This window comes from Balaenoptera ricei, chromosome 6 (assembly GCF_028023285.1).
Source record: "Balaenoptera ricei isolate mBalRic1 chromosome 6, mBalRic1.hap2, whole genome shotgun sequence".
Taxonomy (NCBI): domain Eukaryota; kingdom Metazoa; phylum Chordata; class Mammalia; order Artiodactyla; family Balaenopteridae; genus Balaenoptera; species Balaenoptera ricei.
Genome location: NC_082644.1, coordinates 102,274,725 through 102,292,908, shown reverse-complemented (window position 1 = coordinate 102,292,908; position 18,184 = coordinate 102,274,725). Strand labels below are relative to the sequence as shown.

The following is an 18,184-nucleotide window of genomic DNA, read 5'->3' as shown; positions in this document are numbered from 1 at the left end:
CTCAGTCATCTATATGCTCTTCAGTACTCTTTGATGGACTTACCTTATTTTCTCTTATTTTGGCTCTTTGGGGAGCAATAACAAAATTTTACTTGAGCTATCCTAAGTAAATGGAGGAATTTATTATAAGGCTTCTTGTAACCTAAGGGGTGATACTTCAGCTGGGGACTAGAACCAGTACTGGGAAGCCATTAGGAACTGGGATTATGCAAATGGTCTCTTTGAGGACACATGATCTCACATCTCTGCTTTTCTGTGGATGTATGCTTTATTCTTTGTACTGATGAACTTTCTGTTTACATAGGGAAAATGTGGCTTTATAGTAGTTGTCTTATATCATTTTTAAATTTAGCACCCAGTGGAGACTAACTAGAGTCTAAGTTTTTAGGAGACATACTCTTATTGGACATCTTGGCTTGAGCCAGCTGTCTCCAACTGTGACTATGGAGAGTTGGATGAATATAGATGGGCTGTAAGAGCCAAATACTATTGGTGGATTGGCAGTTATTAAAGCTGGGCTGCTTGGGCTGAGGAGAGACTTTAAAAAGTGTGAACAACAATTACAAGCTTTTAACTTCATCTGTTTTTTATTCACTGCTCCTTGTGTTTATTTCATCTTTTATCCCAGGTTGCAAGGTCATATTTATAAACAGCCAAAGCCTTTTCTAACCACTATTGTCAACTTTCTTTTCCTGTTTTTACTACAGCGCTTTCCCCCTCAAGTCCAAAAAGACAGGGACATTTGCACTTGATATTTCATTCACTTTAGGATACTAGGCTTGAATAAAGATTCAGCCCCACAACAAGGCATTTCTTTATAAATTGTATTCCAAAATATGAGAGTGCAAAGATTCACAAGAATGTCTCATTGAATTCCACTTTAGAAGAAGTCCAGCAAGATGATGACCAGCTAGAGAACCACCAGGAATCTCAAAACAAACTCCTTGGGGAAGTTGCTTTCAAGAAAACAACTCTGACTAAGAAAAAGGGCCATGAATGTAGTTCATTGGGGAAAAAAAATGTGAGTACAAAATACGTTCCTTCAAAAAAAAAGCTTCTTAAATTTGATTCACATGGAAAGAATTTAGACTTACCTGGTCATGTAAGAAATTATGCAGAAAAGAAACCTGATGTAGCTAAAGAGCATACGAAATCATTCAGCCATAGCTTATCTGATACAAAGAAAGACAAAAATCAAACTGGAAAGAAATGTGAGAAATTACCCAACCATAGCTCATCTAATAGGCCTGATAAAACTCAAACTGGCAAGAAACATACTGAACGGGACAAAATTCAAACTGGAGAAAAACATAAGGAATCATCCAGCTGTAGCTCATCTCCTACTAAGCGTGACAAAACTCAGAATAAAGTGAAACCATATGAATGTAATGAATGTGGGAAGGTTCTCAGCCACAAACAAGGACTCGTTGACCATCAGAGAATTCATACAGGTGAGAAACCATATGAATGTACTGAATGTGGGATAGCTTTTAGCCAAAAATCACACCTTGTTGTACACCAGAGAACTCACACTGGAGAAAAACCATATGAGTGTATTCAGTGTGGCAAAGCCCATGGTCATAAACATGCCCTCACTGACCATCTGAGAGTTCATACTGGGGAAAAGCCCTATGAATGTACTGAATGTGGGAAAACCTTCAGACATAGCTCAAACCTTATTCAACATGTGAGATCTCATACAGGCGAGAAGCCCTATGAATGTAAGGAATGTGGAAAGTCCTTTAGGTATAACTCATCTCTTACGGAACATGTGAGAACTCATACAGGTGAAATACCATACGAATGTAATGAATGTGGAAAAGCCTTTAAGTATAGCTCATCCCTTACTAAACATATGAGAATTCATACAGGTGAGAAACCCTTTCAATGTAATGAATGTGGGAAAGCTTTCAGCAAGAAGTCACACCTCATTATACATCAAAGAACTCATACTAAAGAGAAACCCTATATATGTAATGAATGTGGAAAAGCCTTTGGACATAGCTCATCTCTTACTTACCATATGAGAACTCATACAGGTGAGAGTCCTTTTGAATGCAATCAATGTGGGAAGGCTTTCAAGCAAATTGAAGGTCTTACTCAACATCAGAGAGTTCATACTGGGGAGAAGCCCTATGAATGTAATGAATGTGGGAAAGCCTTTACCCAAAAGTCACACCTCATTGTACATCAGAGAACTCATACTGGGGAGAAACCCTATGAATGTAATGAATGTGGAAAAGCGTTCAATGCAAAGTCACAACTTGTTATACATCAGAGATCCCACACTGGAGAGAAACCGTATGAATGTAATGAATGTGGAAAAGCCTTCAAACAAAATGCATCCCTTACTAAACATATGAAAACTCATTCAGAAGAGAAATCTCATGAGTGAAATTAGTGGGGGAAGTCTGAACTAAAGGTTTTATTTAACCTTAGAAGTATTCTAACTTTAAAGAATGTTAGAAAGCTTTTAACAAGAAGTCACACCTCGTTACACATGAGAGAATTTGAAAATGAATCATCACATGGAAGAAATGGATGGAGAGTTTAAACCTGATACTAAACCTTTTAGATAAAATATTGTTTTAAAAATAATTACTATAAATGATCTATATATTCAGATTGAATATAAAGCTTTTAAAATTGTTAATAATTGAATAATCAGAGCACTAGAGAAACAAATTACATTTTCTGACAATTCCTGAGTTGCTTGAGTGTTGTGTACTTAAGCACCACATACGAGAATTGAATTTGCATATCTGTTTATTGCCATGTATAAATGTGTGTGACCATTGGTATGAGTTTCATCTTTGATGCTATCATGCAGCTCTTTCTTAATGTCTTTGCTAGTCTCTGCGTCAGCAGAAAACTTTATAAAAGGGTTATTATCTATGTTAAAAAAATGTTAACACAAAATTAAGAGAAAATGAAGGAAATCAGCTGAGAACACACAGGTGCTGGTAGGGAATGCTATCCAAGATATATTGTTGAGTGAAAAAAGCAGGTTGCTCAACTGCATATATAGTTTGTTCCCACTTGTGTACAAAAGGGTGTGTGTGTTTTCCTGTCTGTCTGTGTGTATGTATGTATGTATGTGTGTATATATACGTATATTTATATGTGAGTAGATTGATTTGAAAAAATACAAAAGAAACTTAGTGGTTGCCATTGGGCACAGGAGTACAGGAATGGGGTCTGGGATGGGAGGGAGACCTCCTTTTTATTGTATACTCTTTAAATTTTTAACTCATGTACATATATTATTTTCACAATTAAAATCCTTTTAATATGTATAAATGAATACTAATGAAAATTTTCACTGAACCCACTCCACGATGTTATTTGACAAAGTAAGAGTTTTTATGCTTATTCATGAATGAGGATATGGTATTAAATTTGATATTGAATTCACAAAGGCTTTTCCTATCAAACATGTTCTTTCATTAAAATAATGAATTACAACTATAACTCAGCACTGTGTTTCTTTTATTCATCATATTTTTAAAGACTGAAGATGAACTGTGATTGCAGCTGAATGAAAGTGATTTTCTGCACAATCACTCCATTTTATCTCATATTCAAAGTGCTTATATGCAGATACCTCAATCTGGGATTTCAAAGGTATTGCAACAGGGGCTTCCCTGGTGGCGCAGTGGTTGAGAGTCTGCCTGCCCATGCAGGGGACACGGGTTCGAGCCCTGGTCTGGGAAGATCCCACGTGCCGCGGAGCAGCAGGGCCCGTGAGCCACAATTACTGAGCCTGTGCGTCTGGAGCCTGTGCTCCGCAACAAGAGAGGCCGCGATAGTGAGAGGCCCGCACACAGCGATGAAGCGTGGCCCCCGCTTGCCACAACTAGAGAAAGCCCTGACACAGAAACGAAGACCCAACACAGCCATAAATAAATAAATAAAAAACAAATACTTTAAGAAAAAAAAACAAGCCATGGGTATATTCCAAAAAGTTAATGGTTTGAAAAAAAAAATGTATTGCAACAAGTGGCACTATGTTCTTGCCCAATAGCAGACCTTGTTAATGTATCACTGCACTCTGAGTGAATCTAGACTCGGCCTCAGAATCATTCTTAAGCATGCATTCCAGAAGATACTGTTAATCAATTTGGGTTTGCACAGGAAACCTACTTTCCTATTTTTACTCATGAGTCATAGATTAAAAAATACAGCTGAACTGTTCTAAAATTTAAGTTGTTACACTAAAAACAGTAACATAAGGACAAAAATGGTTTTGTAATATAAGATAATAATAATATTTGATACGTATGTCACCTTTTACATTTTTCACAGCACATTCACTGCATTACCTGATTTATTCCTCAGAATAAACATATAAGTTGGTAGGAAAGACTTGTCTAGTCATGGTCAATACTTCTCAATAAATATTTCACCTAGATACTAGCCTAGCATAATTATGGACCCTCAACCGTATGTGATTAAATGCCATCTTTGCAAATATTTCCTATTCCAATGCCTGCCTTCTTGACCTCATTTTGGAGAATTAAAAAGTATGAATATTTAGAATGGAACGTGTGCATGTGTGTGTGCACGTGTGCACATACATGTATTGAAAGATTAACTCACGGATATTATGCTCTCATTACCAAGTAACTTATTTACTGTCGGGGAAGAAAATGAAATGTGAAAGCCGTTTCCATCAGTAATTTATTACCAGGTGAAAATCTAGCACTATGCACAGAATGAATCATCACTGTCCAGAGCTGTAGAAAATCTGCACTTTGTAGAAGAATAAAACAGTTGCACATATGGCTAGAAGTTTCCTACACCTCTTGGAGAACCCATGGTAGTGCCACTCCTGGGACAGTCAAAAATATAGCTATACCTGAACAGTAAAAATGAATGCTGAAAGTCATCCTGTGCAGTAAAAAATGAATTAAAATTTAGTATCAATGAATAGGAAATGATGTCTAAAACTAATTAGAAGCGAACAATGAAAGAAAATAGACATACAGATGTGAGTCTAAATCAATGATACACAAGCTTGGGCATGCATCACAGTGGCCTGGAGGGCTTCTTAAAACATGGACTTTAGAAATGGGCCTCACCCACAAAGTTTCTGACTCGGTAGGTCTGTGATGGGGCCTGAGAATTTGCATTTTAAATAAGTTCCCAGAAGATGCTGATGCTACTGGTCTGGGGACCACACTTTGAGAATCACTAATCTGAATAATTGTTTAAGTAAAATTTAAAAATATTTTAAAATGTTCCTGAGACATTTCTTCAATATAAAGAAGATGAGGAGGCATATATCCATAAAATTAATTATTAACAGTTTAAAAACATTTCTTTATTCAAGAAATATTTATCATCTACTATATGCTGGGCACTATTCTAAGTCTTAGAGATATAGCAGTCAACAAAATAAGAAGAAAAGAAATCTTGTCCTCAGAGAGCTTAATTCTAGAGTGGGAGACAGGCAGTAAATCTAAATATAGTTGTCCCTTGGTATCCACAGGGGACTGGTTCGAGGACCAGCCACAGATACCAAGATCTGCAAATGCTTACGTCCCATAGTTGGCCCTCCAAATCTGTGGTTCCATATCCAAGGATTCAACCAACCATGGATGATGTAGTACTACATATATTTATTGAAAAAAATCCATGTATAACTGGACCCACACAGTTCAACCTGTGTTGTTCAAGAGTCAACTGTAATTAAAATACAGAGTATGACAGAGGGTGATAAGTGGTATGGCAAAAAACAAAACAGGGAAGGGAAATGCAATTGTAAGAGAATGCAGTTTTAAATATGGTGGTAGTGGTGGTACAAGCTCAAGCTTACTTAGTGGTGACACAATCTTGACGAATATGAAAACAAGTCATGTATATATGATGGAAGAGCGTTCCAGGCATACATTTTTTAGAATCTGAGAGTGTGGGAAGAGACAGAAAGATGCTGAACTCCTCTGACATACAGAAGAGGAAAAAGTAAGAAATTTTTCTATTAAATGAAGATTTAAAAAATAATCAGGTTTGCAAGAGAGGTAGAAACAAGATTGCTCATACACTGCTTTTGGTAGTCAAGTTTGTACAACCGATTTAAATGTAAATCTGACAGTATACATCAAAGCCTGAAAATATTTTGCACTCCTCCTGCCAGGAAGCTCTTCTATGAAACACAATCAGGGTGTACTATAATTATCACAGAACACAGAGAAGTTAGATAAAACATAAGTTGCCAATTAATTGATTAAATAAGGTATGACACCCTCATAAGATAGAAGTTGGTGTGGTAGAGAGAGATAATTTGAGAGAAAACATGCAGGTTTTTTTAACATGAAAAACCACAAGACTGAGTTCATAGCAACCACAGCTACTGGAAAATGAGGGGAGAATCCCAGAAAAGAGAGACTCAAAGGGGGGAACCCAAATTATGTGAATAAAGTCTGCACAAGTCTCTGGCTGACCCCTGAATCATGCAGGTATGGCACAACTCCTAACCCTTTGTCTTTTGAACTGAGCTTTCATTTGTGCTGCTCCCTCAGTGACAGAAATTAAAGTCTGAGTTCAAGGATGTTAATTACTTGATAGAACAAAAACATTAACACTCCTCCAAGAAATATAATGGAATCCAGAATTGCCACAACTTATCATTCATGATATCCAGGATACAAGACAAACTTACTTGACATTCAAAGAATTAGGAAAATGTGACCCCATTTCAAGAAAACAGACAACCAACCCAGATATTGGAATAAGCTGATGAAGATATTAATGTAGCTATTATAACTATGCTTAATGAAATAAAATATGCTCAAAATGAATGTAACGATTTTTAACTCAGAGAAGAAATAGAAACTACAAAGAAAAACCAAAATAAAATTCTTGAACTGAAAAATACATCTGAAATTTAAAATTCACAGGATAAGTGTGCCAAATGTAAATTACAGGGGGAAGAGTCATTGACTTGAAATAGATCAGTAGAAATGATCAAACAAATGAGAGAAAAATGATGAAAAGACATTAACCGGTGACCTGTGGGACAAAAAAACATGTCTTGCATATATGTAGATGAAGTCCCAAAAGGAGAGTGAGGAGAGAATGGGACATACAAAATATTTGAGGATATAATGGCTGATATTTCCCCAAGTTTGGTAAATGACATAAATGTACTGATTTGAGAATCTCAGCAAACTCCAAGCAGGATGAAAATTAAGAAAACCATGATTAGGTACTTCCTAGACAAGCTCTATAACTTAAAGATAGAAATAAAATCTTGGAACTTCCCTGGTGGTCCCAAGACTCCACGCTCCCAATGCAGGGGGCCCAGATTTGATCCCTGGTCGGGGAACTAGATCCTGCATGCATGCCGCAACTAAAAGTCTGCATGCCGCAACAAAGAAGCCCACATGCCGCAACTAAGAAGCCTGCATGCTGCAACTAAGACCCAGCGCAGCCAAAATAAATAAATAAATAAATATTTTTTAAAAAGGAAGAGCATGTTCCAAATCAATATCTTTAAAGAAAGAAAGAAAGAAAATCTTGAAATCCAGGGGAAAAAGTGACACATATTTGATAAAAACAATCTTAATGATTGGTGACTTATCATCAAAAACTGTGGAGGCCAGAAGACAGTGGATTGGTATCCTTAAAAATGCTGTAGAAAACAAAAAAACCTTCAACCTCAACCTCAAATTCTATATCCAGCAAAAATATCCTTTAAGAATGGAGGTGGAGCAAATGGTGCTGAATAGTTTTTTTTTTTAAGCCACAGTTTCATTGTCTTAGTTAAAACAGGATTATTAAGTGGTGATTTTAAATTCTTTTTTTTTATTAGCAACTTCAAGTATAACAACTGGAATAAGTGTTTATTTTCTATTAATAAAAATGAATTTTGACAAAAAAAGAAAAAAGAATGGAGGTGAAATAATGACATTTTAGATAAATGAATTAAGAGAATTTATCCCCAACGACCATAAAGTTCTTTGGGTTGAAGGGAAATAATGCCAGATGGAAACTCAGCTCTTCAGGAAGCATTAAAGAGTATCAGAAATGGTAAATACATAGGTAAATGTAAAAGACTATTCTAACTTGTTAATTTCTTTAAAATACTTAGGATTGTTTAAAACAAAACTTATAACATTGCCTTATGTGGATTGTAAGGTATTTAGCTGCAGTACATATAACAACTCTAGCATAAAGAAAGGGGGGTGGACCTATATTGTAGAGAGTTTCTAAATTTTATGTGCTATAAATGATAGCAATTGAAAGTAGAATGAAGGTCAAGGATGTATAGAGCAATATCTAGAGAAACCATTAAAGAGTAAAGCAAAGAAGTATAGCCAGAAACACAACAGATAAAGTTAAATGAACCTCTAATAAGTATTTAAAATTCCTAGTGGAAGCAGGAAAGGAGGTACACAGGAACAAAATCAAAAGGGACAAACAATACAAATAATATGGTGGATCTAAATCCAACCATAGCAATAATTACATTAAAAGTTAACGGACTATATATTGGAAGATTGGGATTGACACATACACACTACCATATATAAAATAGGTAACTAATAAGGACCTGCTGTATAGCACAGGGAACTTACACTGTAATTGCCTATATGGGAAAAGACTCTAAAAAAGAGTGGATATGCATATATGTATAACAGATTCATTTTGCTGTACCTCTGAGACTAACACAACATTGTAAATCAATTATACCCCAATAAAAATTAAAAAGTTAATGGACTAAAAGCTTCAATTAAAAGACAGAGCTTTACATAATGGAGAAAAAAAAGCAAGACCCAGTTTTATGTTATCTACAAGATCCAAACTTTAAAAAGTCACAGGTAAGTTAAAATTAAATGGATTGAAAATGATATATCATACAAATAGTAAGCATACAAAGGCTGGAATGGCTATATTAATAGCAGACAAAATAGACTTCTCTCTCTTTTTTTTTTTTTTAGCTTTTTAACTTTTTAAAATTGAGGTATAGGGAATCCCCTGACGGTCCAATGGTTAGGACTCCCAGCTCTCATGGCCGAGAGCCCAGGTTCGATCCCTGATCAGGGAACTAAAATCCCATCAGATGCGTGGCACAGCCAAAAAAATAAATAAATAAAATTAATTTTAAAAAATAAAGTAGAGGTATAGTTGATTTACAATATTATATAAATGTCACATGTACAGCATAGTGATTCAGAATTTTTAAAGATTATACTCCATTTATAGTTATTATAAAATATTGGCTATATTCCCTGTGCTGTACAATATATCCTTGTAGCTTATTTATTTTATACATAGTAGTTTGTACCTCTTAATCCCCTACCCCTATCTTTCCCCTTCCCCCTTCCTCCTTCCCCCTCCCCATGGGTAACCAGTGGTTTGTTTTCTGTGTCTGTGAATCTGTTTCTTTTTTTTATATTTATTAGTTTTATTGTTTAGATTACATATGTAAATGATAACATACAGTATTTGTCTTTCTGTCTCTGACTTAATTCACTAAGCATGATACCTTCCAAGTCCATCCATGTTGTTGCAAGTGACAAAATTTCATTCATTTTTTATGGCTGAGGAGTATTCCGTTGTACATATGTACCACATCTTCTTTATTCATTTATCTGTTGATAGATACTTAGATTGCTTCCATATCTTGGCTATTGTAAATAATGCTGCTGTGAACATTGGGGTGAGTGTATCTTTTCAAATTAGTGTTTCTGTTTTCTTCAGATATATACCCAGGAGTGGAATTGCTGGGTTATATGGTAGCTCTATTTTTAGTTTTTTGAGGAACTTCCATACTGTTTTCCACAGTGGCTGCACCAATTTACATTCCCACAAACAGTGCACTAGGGTTGCCTTTTCTCCACATCCTCTCCAATATTTGTTATTTGTGGTATTTTTTTTAATCATTCTTTTTTTAAAAATTAATTAATTAATTAATTAATTTATTTTTGGCTGTGTTGGGTCTTCGATTCTGTGCGAGGGCTTCCTCCAGTTGCGGCGAGCGGGGGCCACTCTTCATCGCGGTGCACGGGCCTCTCACTATCGCGGCCTCCGCCATTGCGGAGCACAGGCTCCAGATGCGCAGGCTCAGTAGTTGTGGCTCACGGGCTTAGTTGCTCCGCGGCATGTGGGATCTTCCCAGACCAGGTCTCGAACCCGTGTCCCCTGCATTGGCAGGCAGATTCTTAACCACTGCGCTACCAGGGAAGCCCTATTTGTGGTATTTTTGATGATAGCCGTTCTGACAGGTGTGAGGTGAAATCTCATTGTGGTTTTGATTTGCATTTTTCTGATTAGCGATGTCGAGCATCTTTTCATGTGTGTGTTGCCCATCTGTATGTCTTCTTTGGAAAAATACCTTCTGCCTGTTCAGGTCTTCTGCCCATTTTTTAATCAAAACAGACTTCTTGATAGAGTGTTATCAGACATAAAGAGGGCCAATTAAAAAAGATAAAAGGATCAATTCATCAGGAATACGTAACATACATAAATGTCTATGCACCTAAAAGAGTTACAAAGTACAGTCATACTTCAGAGTTATTGCAGATTCGGTTCCAGACCACCACAATAAAGTGAGTATCACAATAAAACAAGTCACATGAATTTTGTAGTTTCCCAGTGCATATATAAATCATATTTACACCGTACTGTAGCCTATGGTGTGCAATAGCATTATGTCTAAAAAAATGTACATACCTTAATTTAAAAAATACTTTATTACTAAAAAATGCTAACCATCATCTGGTCCTTCAGTGAGCTGTAATCTTTTTGCTGGTGGAGGGTCTTGCCTCGATGCTGATGGCTGCTGACTGATCAGGGTGGTGGCTGCTGAAGGCTGGGATGGCTGCGGCAGTTTCCGAAAATAAGACAGCAACGTTCGTGGCACCCCCAAACAATTACAGTGATAACATCAAAGATCACTGATTACAGATCACCACAACAAATATAATAATAATGACAAAGTTTGAAATATTGTGAGAATTCCCAAAATGTGACACAGAGACACAAAGTGAGCAAATGCTGTTAGAAAAATGGCACTGAGAGACTAGCTCAATGCAAGGTTGCCCCAAACCTTCAATTTGTAAAAGGCATTTTTTTCTGCAAAGCGCAATAAAATGAGGTATGCCTGTATATGTAGCAGAAATTGAAAGAATTAAACAGAGATATCAATATTCCACAGTCGTAATTGAAGATTTTCACATCCCCCTCTAGGCAATTGATAGAACAAACTAGACAGAAAAAATTAGTGAAGATATAGACTACCTGAAGAGCACTATGAAAAACCTTGATATTTCTAGAACATTAGCTCTACAACTGTAGAATATAGTGTTTTCAAGTGCACATGGTATGTACACAAAGATAGAAAAATGCTGGGCCACACCACCAGTCTTGATACACTTAAAACAATTGAAGTCATGCAGAGTTTGTTCTCTGACCACAATACAATTGTGGTTGGGATCTCTGGAGACAGATTCTGAGATAGAGTTGAAGTTTCAGATGTTTCTTAAAGATCAACACCCATGAAAGGAAGGGGGAGAAGCAGGATTAGAAAAAGGAAGAAGTTTAAATACATTGTAGGCCCAAAAAGCCAACCTGGTGAGGAGCTCTGGGGTGAGTGTTTTTCTCTTCCAAGTGTCCTGTATTGGGTCTTCATACCCTGACCCCAGCCTTGCTCATTCACCAGATGCAGGCTTCCCTGCAAAGGGCATGACCTTGGGTGAGGCAGCTCTCTGTAGCTGAGGCCCACCTTTAAGTAGCTGACAGCTAGAAATTGTCTTCTAATTGTACTCCCCACAGCTGAGCAGTAAGACCTTACTTGCAGAAGAATCTGGATATGCAACTCTATGTCTATCATAATCCATCCCTTGCTCTGCTCAGATATACTTCTCCATACATATCTATATATCTATATATATCTCCTATATATCATGATATCTTGGCTGTACCGCTAACAAGCTGTGTGACCTTTTGGTGCCTGAAATTCCTCCTCTGTAAAACAGGGATAATAATGGTTTTCCCCCTCAGCATTAAATTAGATCAGAGGTCAGCAAATTTCTTCTGTAAAGGGATAGATAATATTGATAAATATTTTAGATTTGGGGGGCCAAATGGTTTCTGTCACGACTCCTCAACTCTGCTGTTATAACACAAAAACAATCATAGACAATATGTAAATGAGTGAGCATGGCCAATAAAACTTTATTTATTAAAACAGACAGCAGGCCAGATTTGCCCACGGGCTGTAGATTGCGGACCCCTGAATTAGGTTATACATGTAAAAGAACTGTTAATTTAGGGCCTCATAAGGCAAAGGAGATTCCCCTGATCCTTGGCAAGGAATTTCCCCCCAAAACAGGAGTGTGTGGCCATTCCCAGTGGAGAGAGTCACCTGAATCAAGATGTGGAGGTACGATCAGGATGTCAGATCCAGGGATGTGAGAAGTGGTTTATTATACCTGCTATTCTGTTGAGAAATCCCTTCTTCACTCTGTTTTCCTAACAAATTCCTGCTCCTCTTCCGAGACTCAGTTTTTAAAATCATGTCCTAAGCCTTCCTGAGAGCCCTTCCCACACCCCCATCACTACCACCCAGTCCCTGACAGAGTCAGCCCCCTCTTTCTGTGCTCCCGCAGCACACATCATGCCCCTGTCGGAACACTGATCACACTGCACTGGCATTACCAGACTGAGCTCCTCCCTTGCATCATCAAGCATGGCAATAATAAATGTGTGTGACTGAAGGAAGGCATGAGATTTACATTACAGAGAAAGAGTTGGGAGACATAAATATATATCTAACAAATCAGGGGAGCTAAGCTGATTCTGACACAGTCTCACCCTGAGTAGCTGTCAGACCAAAGGGGAGAAAGACACAAGTATTGGAAATCCCAGTCCCAGGCAACAATATGGCTGTGACAGAGGAAGGCATGTTCAGCTGTGCCCATAAAAAGGAACAGATGCCTGGGGGATCTGGAAAAACCTAGAGAGAAGAGGATGTTGGAGCCCAGCTTTGAAGCATGAATAGTAGTTCTCCTGGCATATGGTTGGGAAGGATATTCCAGAAGCATGAAGTACACTGTATCTGATTTTAAAGAGCTGAGTGACCCCTGAGAATTAATCTCCAGTGTCTTTAAGCATTAGTTAGGGCTGGCTATTCTGTAGTAATGTTAAAAGGTAAACTAAGGCATATTAAAATTTTTAAGAGTTTGAGCAAAAAGTGATTTGAATTGGGCAGCACCAAACCAGAGGTGGTTAGAAGTACTCCACTGGCAGGAGCTAGGGGGCAAGACTTTTACAGAGAAGACAGAAGCAAAGCAAGGAAATTATTTGATTGCTGGTAGTTTAAGCAGTTGCCTTATTTGTAGTTCCCCTTATTTGGGAAAGCTTGTTGGCTGTTTGTGATTGGTTGTCCTTAGGTTTTGATTTCTTAACGTCGAGCCATTGACAGGCTTAGGTTTTGGTTTGCTTATGAAGGCTGCTAAGGCATTAGAATCATCTCAGTCTAATGGTCTCCTTGTTTAATTAATTTAACAGTAATAACATCATATGGTATTTATTATTTTAAAACTGTAGATTCTGGGACTTCCCTGGCGGACCAGTGGTTAAGACTTTGCCTTCCAGGGCAGGGGGTGCAGGTTCGATCCCTCATCGGGGAGCTAAGATCCCACATGCCTCGGAGCCAAAAAGCCAAAACATAAAACAGAAGCAATATCATAACAAATTCAATAAAGACTCTAAGAATGGTCCACATCAAAAAAATCTTTAAAAAAAACAAAACTGTAGATTCTAAAGTGCTTTTCACTGACACTGACGCTGTAGCTTTCTTCCTTAGGTCAGCAAATATTGAAATACCCAAATGAGTATTTCACAAGCTTCTGCTACTTTACAACATAGAAAGGACTGAGGGAAAGTGGCTGACCCAAGGCCACAGAGCAAGTTCAAGACCAGATTGAGAGGAGAACCCAGGAGTGCTGAATTATCCTTCAGAGTTTAACCCCAAACACTTTCCCTCTGCTGCCAGCTGATGTGTCTTTAGCAGGGGCAGAGTCTTCCCATCCCAATCAGGGAAAGTGCCCCTGGGAGAAGACATTTTTCAGGATGATTATCAGGAGTTTGCTAGATGAAAGGCAACCTGACTTTCCCTCTCCCAGGGCTGTCTCCGGGGGAGAACACTGCACCACTCTGACTTCTCCACCTCAGTTAAAACTCAATTAAAACCTACTTTAGTAAAGATACAATAAGTGCTCAATAAACATTTACTGTTATTATTACCATATCTCAGATTGTCAAAGTGAGGCAAAGTTATGTAGATCAAACAACTTAAGCCCTCAGAGACTTCTCATCTCCTTAACAGGAGGGGCTTCCCCTGCTTTGCTGTTCCACTTCCCCATCTTTGCTTTGCACCCTCCTGCTGTGTTTCCATTTTCTACACGTCTTAGCTGAATAGGTTCCATCCTCCTATACCTAGAATTCTTTTATAGTTTATGTCTTTCCTCCTTCATTGTTCCCGTACACCTTTTCCGTAGCTCCCGTATTCCAGTTCTCACCTACTTCGTCTGAGAATTTTCTGCTGTACGGCGCCAACACCTACTCGAAATATGGCGCCTCCCAGTCTGTCCCACTTTTCGCTCAATGGGCGCGGCCATGTTAACCCCCTGGCTAAGGGAGACTAACAACCGGGGAAGTCTCGCGATAAAGGCAAGTGATGGGCCGTGCCACCTTCCGCGATAGCGCAGAGAGTCCAGTAGCCCCGGCGTTGTAAGGGGCGGGTTATAGCTTTCAGCTAAGGGTCAGGGAGGAGAGGCGGGAAGGTGAGGAGTCCGGTTCTCAGAAAGGTTTCAGTCACTGACTGCGGTGTTGGGAGTAAGGGCGTCATGTTTGACCAGCGATTGAGCGTTTGTAGCGGTCCGTATATTCTGGTCCTGTCGTGGTTAGGCATTAAGGGGGCTTGCCTAAGATAGTGATTGCCGCCCAGTGGCGCTGCTGGTAGTGGACTCTGAGGAGGGTCCGAGGCTTACTGTGGGGTTTGTGGGGCTAGTGATTGGCCCTGCCTGTGTGAGTGATTCTGGGTCTTTCAGGGTCATGGGTTGGAGTGACAGAAGTCGATGGTTGGGGCCCTGAAGGGGGGTATCCCTCCCTTAGGGTTATTTAGGGTCAGTGAGTGGAGGCTGTAGTGCACCTGCGGGGCGCCTCTGTGATAGCTTAGGGAGCAGGCGGCTCGTGGTCAGTGATTGGGGCTGCAGCTTAAATTTTAACAGCTTGAATCCAGGCTGCGTTCTGCACATATCATTATGTGCTGGGTTTCCTTGTGTGGGTTTATGCCAGCAAGGATGTTGAGGATGGGGGAGAGTTCCCATCCTTCCCCCAGAGGTTCTGTTTCCATCCTTGGATCTATCTCCTAAACAGACTTCAGGCAGTTTATATTCTCTGCTACTAATCTTGTAACTAGTCAAGTACTTCAAGCCAAAGCCTTTACTCAGAAACACTCTCTCAAAGCTCCTTTGCCTTCTCCCTGTCCTTCAATCTATGCGCTGTCCCTGGACAATTTTAACCACACTCATTGTATCAGTTTCCACCCTTAAAGTCATGACTTTACAATCTATAGCTCCAGCCCAGACTTTTCTAACAAGCTCCAGATTCACAGTAGCCAGCTCTCTCCTACACATCTCTGTGAGGTTTACTCACAGACACTTCAATCTTAGCATGATCAAAATAGTTACCTTCCTTCTTCATACTTTACCTACTCATCCTACTATATTCTACATCATTATAAATGACATCACTCTTCATCCAGATAGGCATAATAAAAATCCAGAAATCCTTATTATTTTCTTTCAGGCAAACTCCCTCTAGTGAATTGTGCCCTTTAGAACTTGCTTGATATGATCTTGGATTAAGAGGTCAGTAGGACAATAGCTGCTAAAAATAACTATCAATTTTGTTTCAAAAATAATATAACTTTATTCTAGAAAAATTGGAAACTGAAAATGCTAAACGCAACTTAATAGAAATCACTTCTAATCCTGCCACCCAAAGATAACCATAACATTTTGATGTATGTCATTTTAGTCACTTTTTTCTTGCAAATATATTTCTTTTCAACATGTTTATTGTTTTATGACTTATTTTTCTTGCTTTGTAATTCAACAAGAAAAAATTTTTCCAGGTATGTAAATACTTTTATAAGACATTTTTAATGACTGTGTAGTATTCTGTTTTTTCAGTAATTGATTTAACCAATCCCTATCGTCAGACATCTAAGTGGTTTCCACTTTTTAGGTGATAAAGCAGCATTGTGATGAATATTCTTGCAGATACATCTTTGTGTATATCCATGCCTATTTCTTTTTAGAATAAATATTTAATAGTAGATTTGTAGAGTCAAAGGAGGAAAAACTTTCTAAACATATAATGGAATACAAACATTCACATCCTCAAAGGAAAAACATCATGTCCTGATCCTTTCAGAACTATAAATTAGTAGATTGATGTTATCACGGTGTAATTCTTTGTGGTCTCTCTGAATCTTTGAAAGGAGCAGTCTCTAAAGGGTAGTCTTTTATGTAGTTGATCATAGGAGTTTATAGGCTCATGGTTGTGGGAATCACAGAGCAGGCTCAGACTCTCAAAGCTATCTTCTTTTTCCCCTCCCTGTTCATCCCAGCTCTGTCTGTACAGATATCTACTGCTTCTGAAGAGCAACAGAAAATGAGCAAGTCTCAGGTAAGTGAGCTATTTATACCCCGTTTTGTTTTCCACTGTATTTGAGGCAGTTTAAAAGAATTAATTCAATTAACTGAAAAAATGGAAATAGAGATCGGGGAAAATAAAATAGAAGATCTGACCAAGAAAACTTGGAACATAGTCATACAAGTTGTAGGATCTTTCAGAGTTAAAGTTGAGCATACCATCTGCAATTATATGATTTACATTGTACATTAAATGTGATAATTTCTTGAAGAAAGTAAAGATTTTTTTTGCATTTAGGTTTGAAGTTATTCTCCTGATGGGACTGCATGCATATGATGTAGTAGTCAGTGTCCTTAACATTTACCAACACATGATAAATTCCATAGCAGTTTTCTCCCTGGCTGTTTCTTAAACCATTTCTCCAAATAAGTATAGGGCATAATAACAAGGCAGAATTCAATTTCTAGGCAGTAAAATCAGAGGGCCAAGTACACAGCTGTCAAACAGTCTGGCTTGATCCATGAATAAAATCTGTAATTTTGGGAGGAGCATTTCTGGGAGTTTGTAAAATTAGTCCAGGGGATTCATGTCATTAAAGGTAATACTAATTTTAATTTTATTAAATTTAAAATAATTTTAATTTGCAGTTTTTGACCAATAAATAATCAGATATTTTTCCTTTAAAATTCAATAGATTGAGAACCTCGAAGTGTATATCAAGTGAGCATGCTTGGTGGATAGTGGAGATCAAGTGAATTTGCTAATTTCTGTTGGTTTATCACTCAGCTAGTAGCCAGCATCTTAGTGGTTGTGATTGTCATACAGTTTTAAATGTTTTTATTTGAAGGTATATATTGTTTGATTTTTACCTATAATGTTCCATTGGTTTATTCCCACTGTGTAGCATATAGCTTCAGCATAGTGTGTTCAAAGTGGGGAGCATGCATTCCTTAGGAGATGTGCAAGATGATCCCCTGGCATATGGAGAGAAAAGATGAGAAATTCTACTTATATATCTTTTTATGATCATAATATCTCAGCATTGAGTTACTTACATATAACTTATGGGGTTTTTTTAAGGTGTATATTATTGATGTGTGTGCTTTTTTTTTTTTTAACTGAAAAATGTCTCACCAAGATTCGCCTCTTTAGAACGAAATATGCTCCTGTCAACCAGGAGATTCCAAAAATTTTAGGAGCTCTGTCAAAAAATCAGAGTCAAAGATCAAATATTAGAACAAAAGATGCTCCTGGTACCTTTATTGCTTAGGAAATTACAAAAGTTTTAGGAGCTGTGACCAAGAGCCAGGGAGAAGACTAAAATGTATATTTCTTATCATATCACAATATCATGGTTTCTGATTTTAAAAGTTTGGGGATTACTGTTTTTTTTTTCTTTTTTTCATTGAAGTATAGTTGCTGTACAGTACTGTATAAGTTACAGGTTTACAATATAGTGATTCACAATTTTTAAAGGTTATACTCCATTTATAGTTATTATAAAATATTTGCT

At 37.8% G+C, this 18,184-nt stretch overlaps 2 protein-coding genes across 5 annotated transcripts in view; both read left to right on the top strand.

Annotated features, from left to right (window-relative positions):
- The window catches only part of ZFP37 (ZFP37 zinc finger protein), a 45,877-nt gene extending 42,462 nt beyond the window's left edge, over positions 1 to 3,415 (top strand). For all 4 annotated transcript variants that reach the window (XM_059925340.1, XM_059925341.1, XM_059925338.1 and 1 more), the window contains one exon: positions 885 to 3,415. In XM_059925340.1, coding sequence (XP_059781323.1) covers positions 885 to 2,395 — 1,511 coding nt within the window. In that variant the 3' untranslated portion in view covers positions 2,396 to 3,415. The remainder of the gene's footprint in view (positions 1 to 884) is intronic.
- Positions 3,416 to 14,708: 11,293 nt separating this feature from the next.
- LOC132367282 (zinc finger protein 420-like) overlaps positions 14,709 to 18,184 on the top strand; it is a 45,015-nt gene continuing 41,539 nt past the window's right edge. The window contains exons 1-2 of the mRNA XM_059925343.1: positions 14,709 to 14,886; positions 16,646 to 16,704. Of these exons, the coding sequence (XP_059781326.1) occupies positions 14,856 to 14,886; positions 16,646 to 16,704 (90 nt within the window). The 5' untranslated portion in view covers positions 14,709 to 14,855. The remainder of the gene's footprint in view (positions 14,887 to 16,645; positions 16,705 to 18,184) is intronic.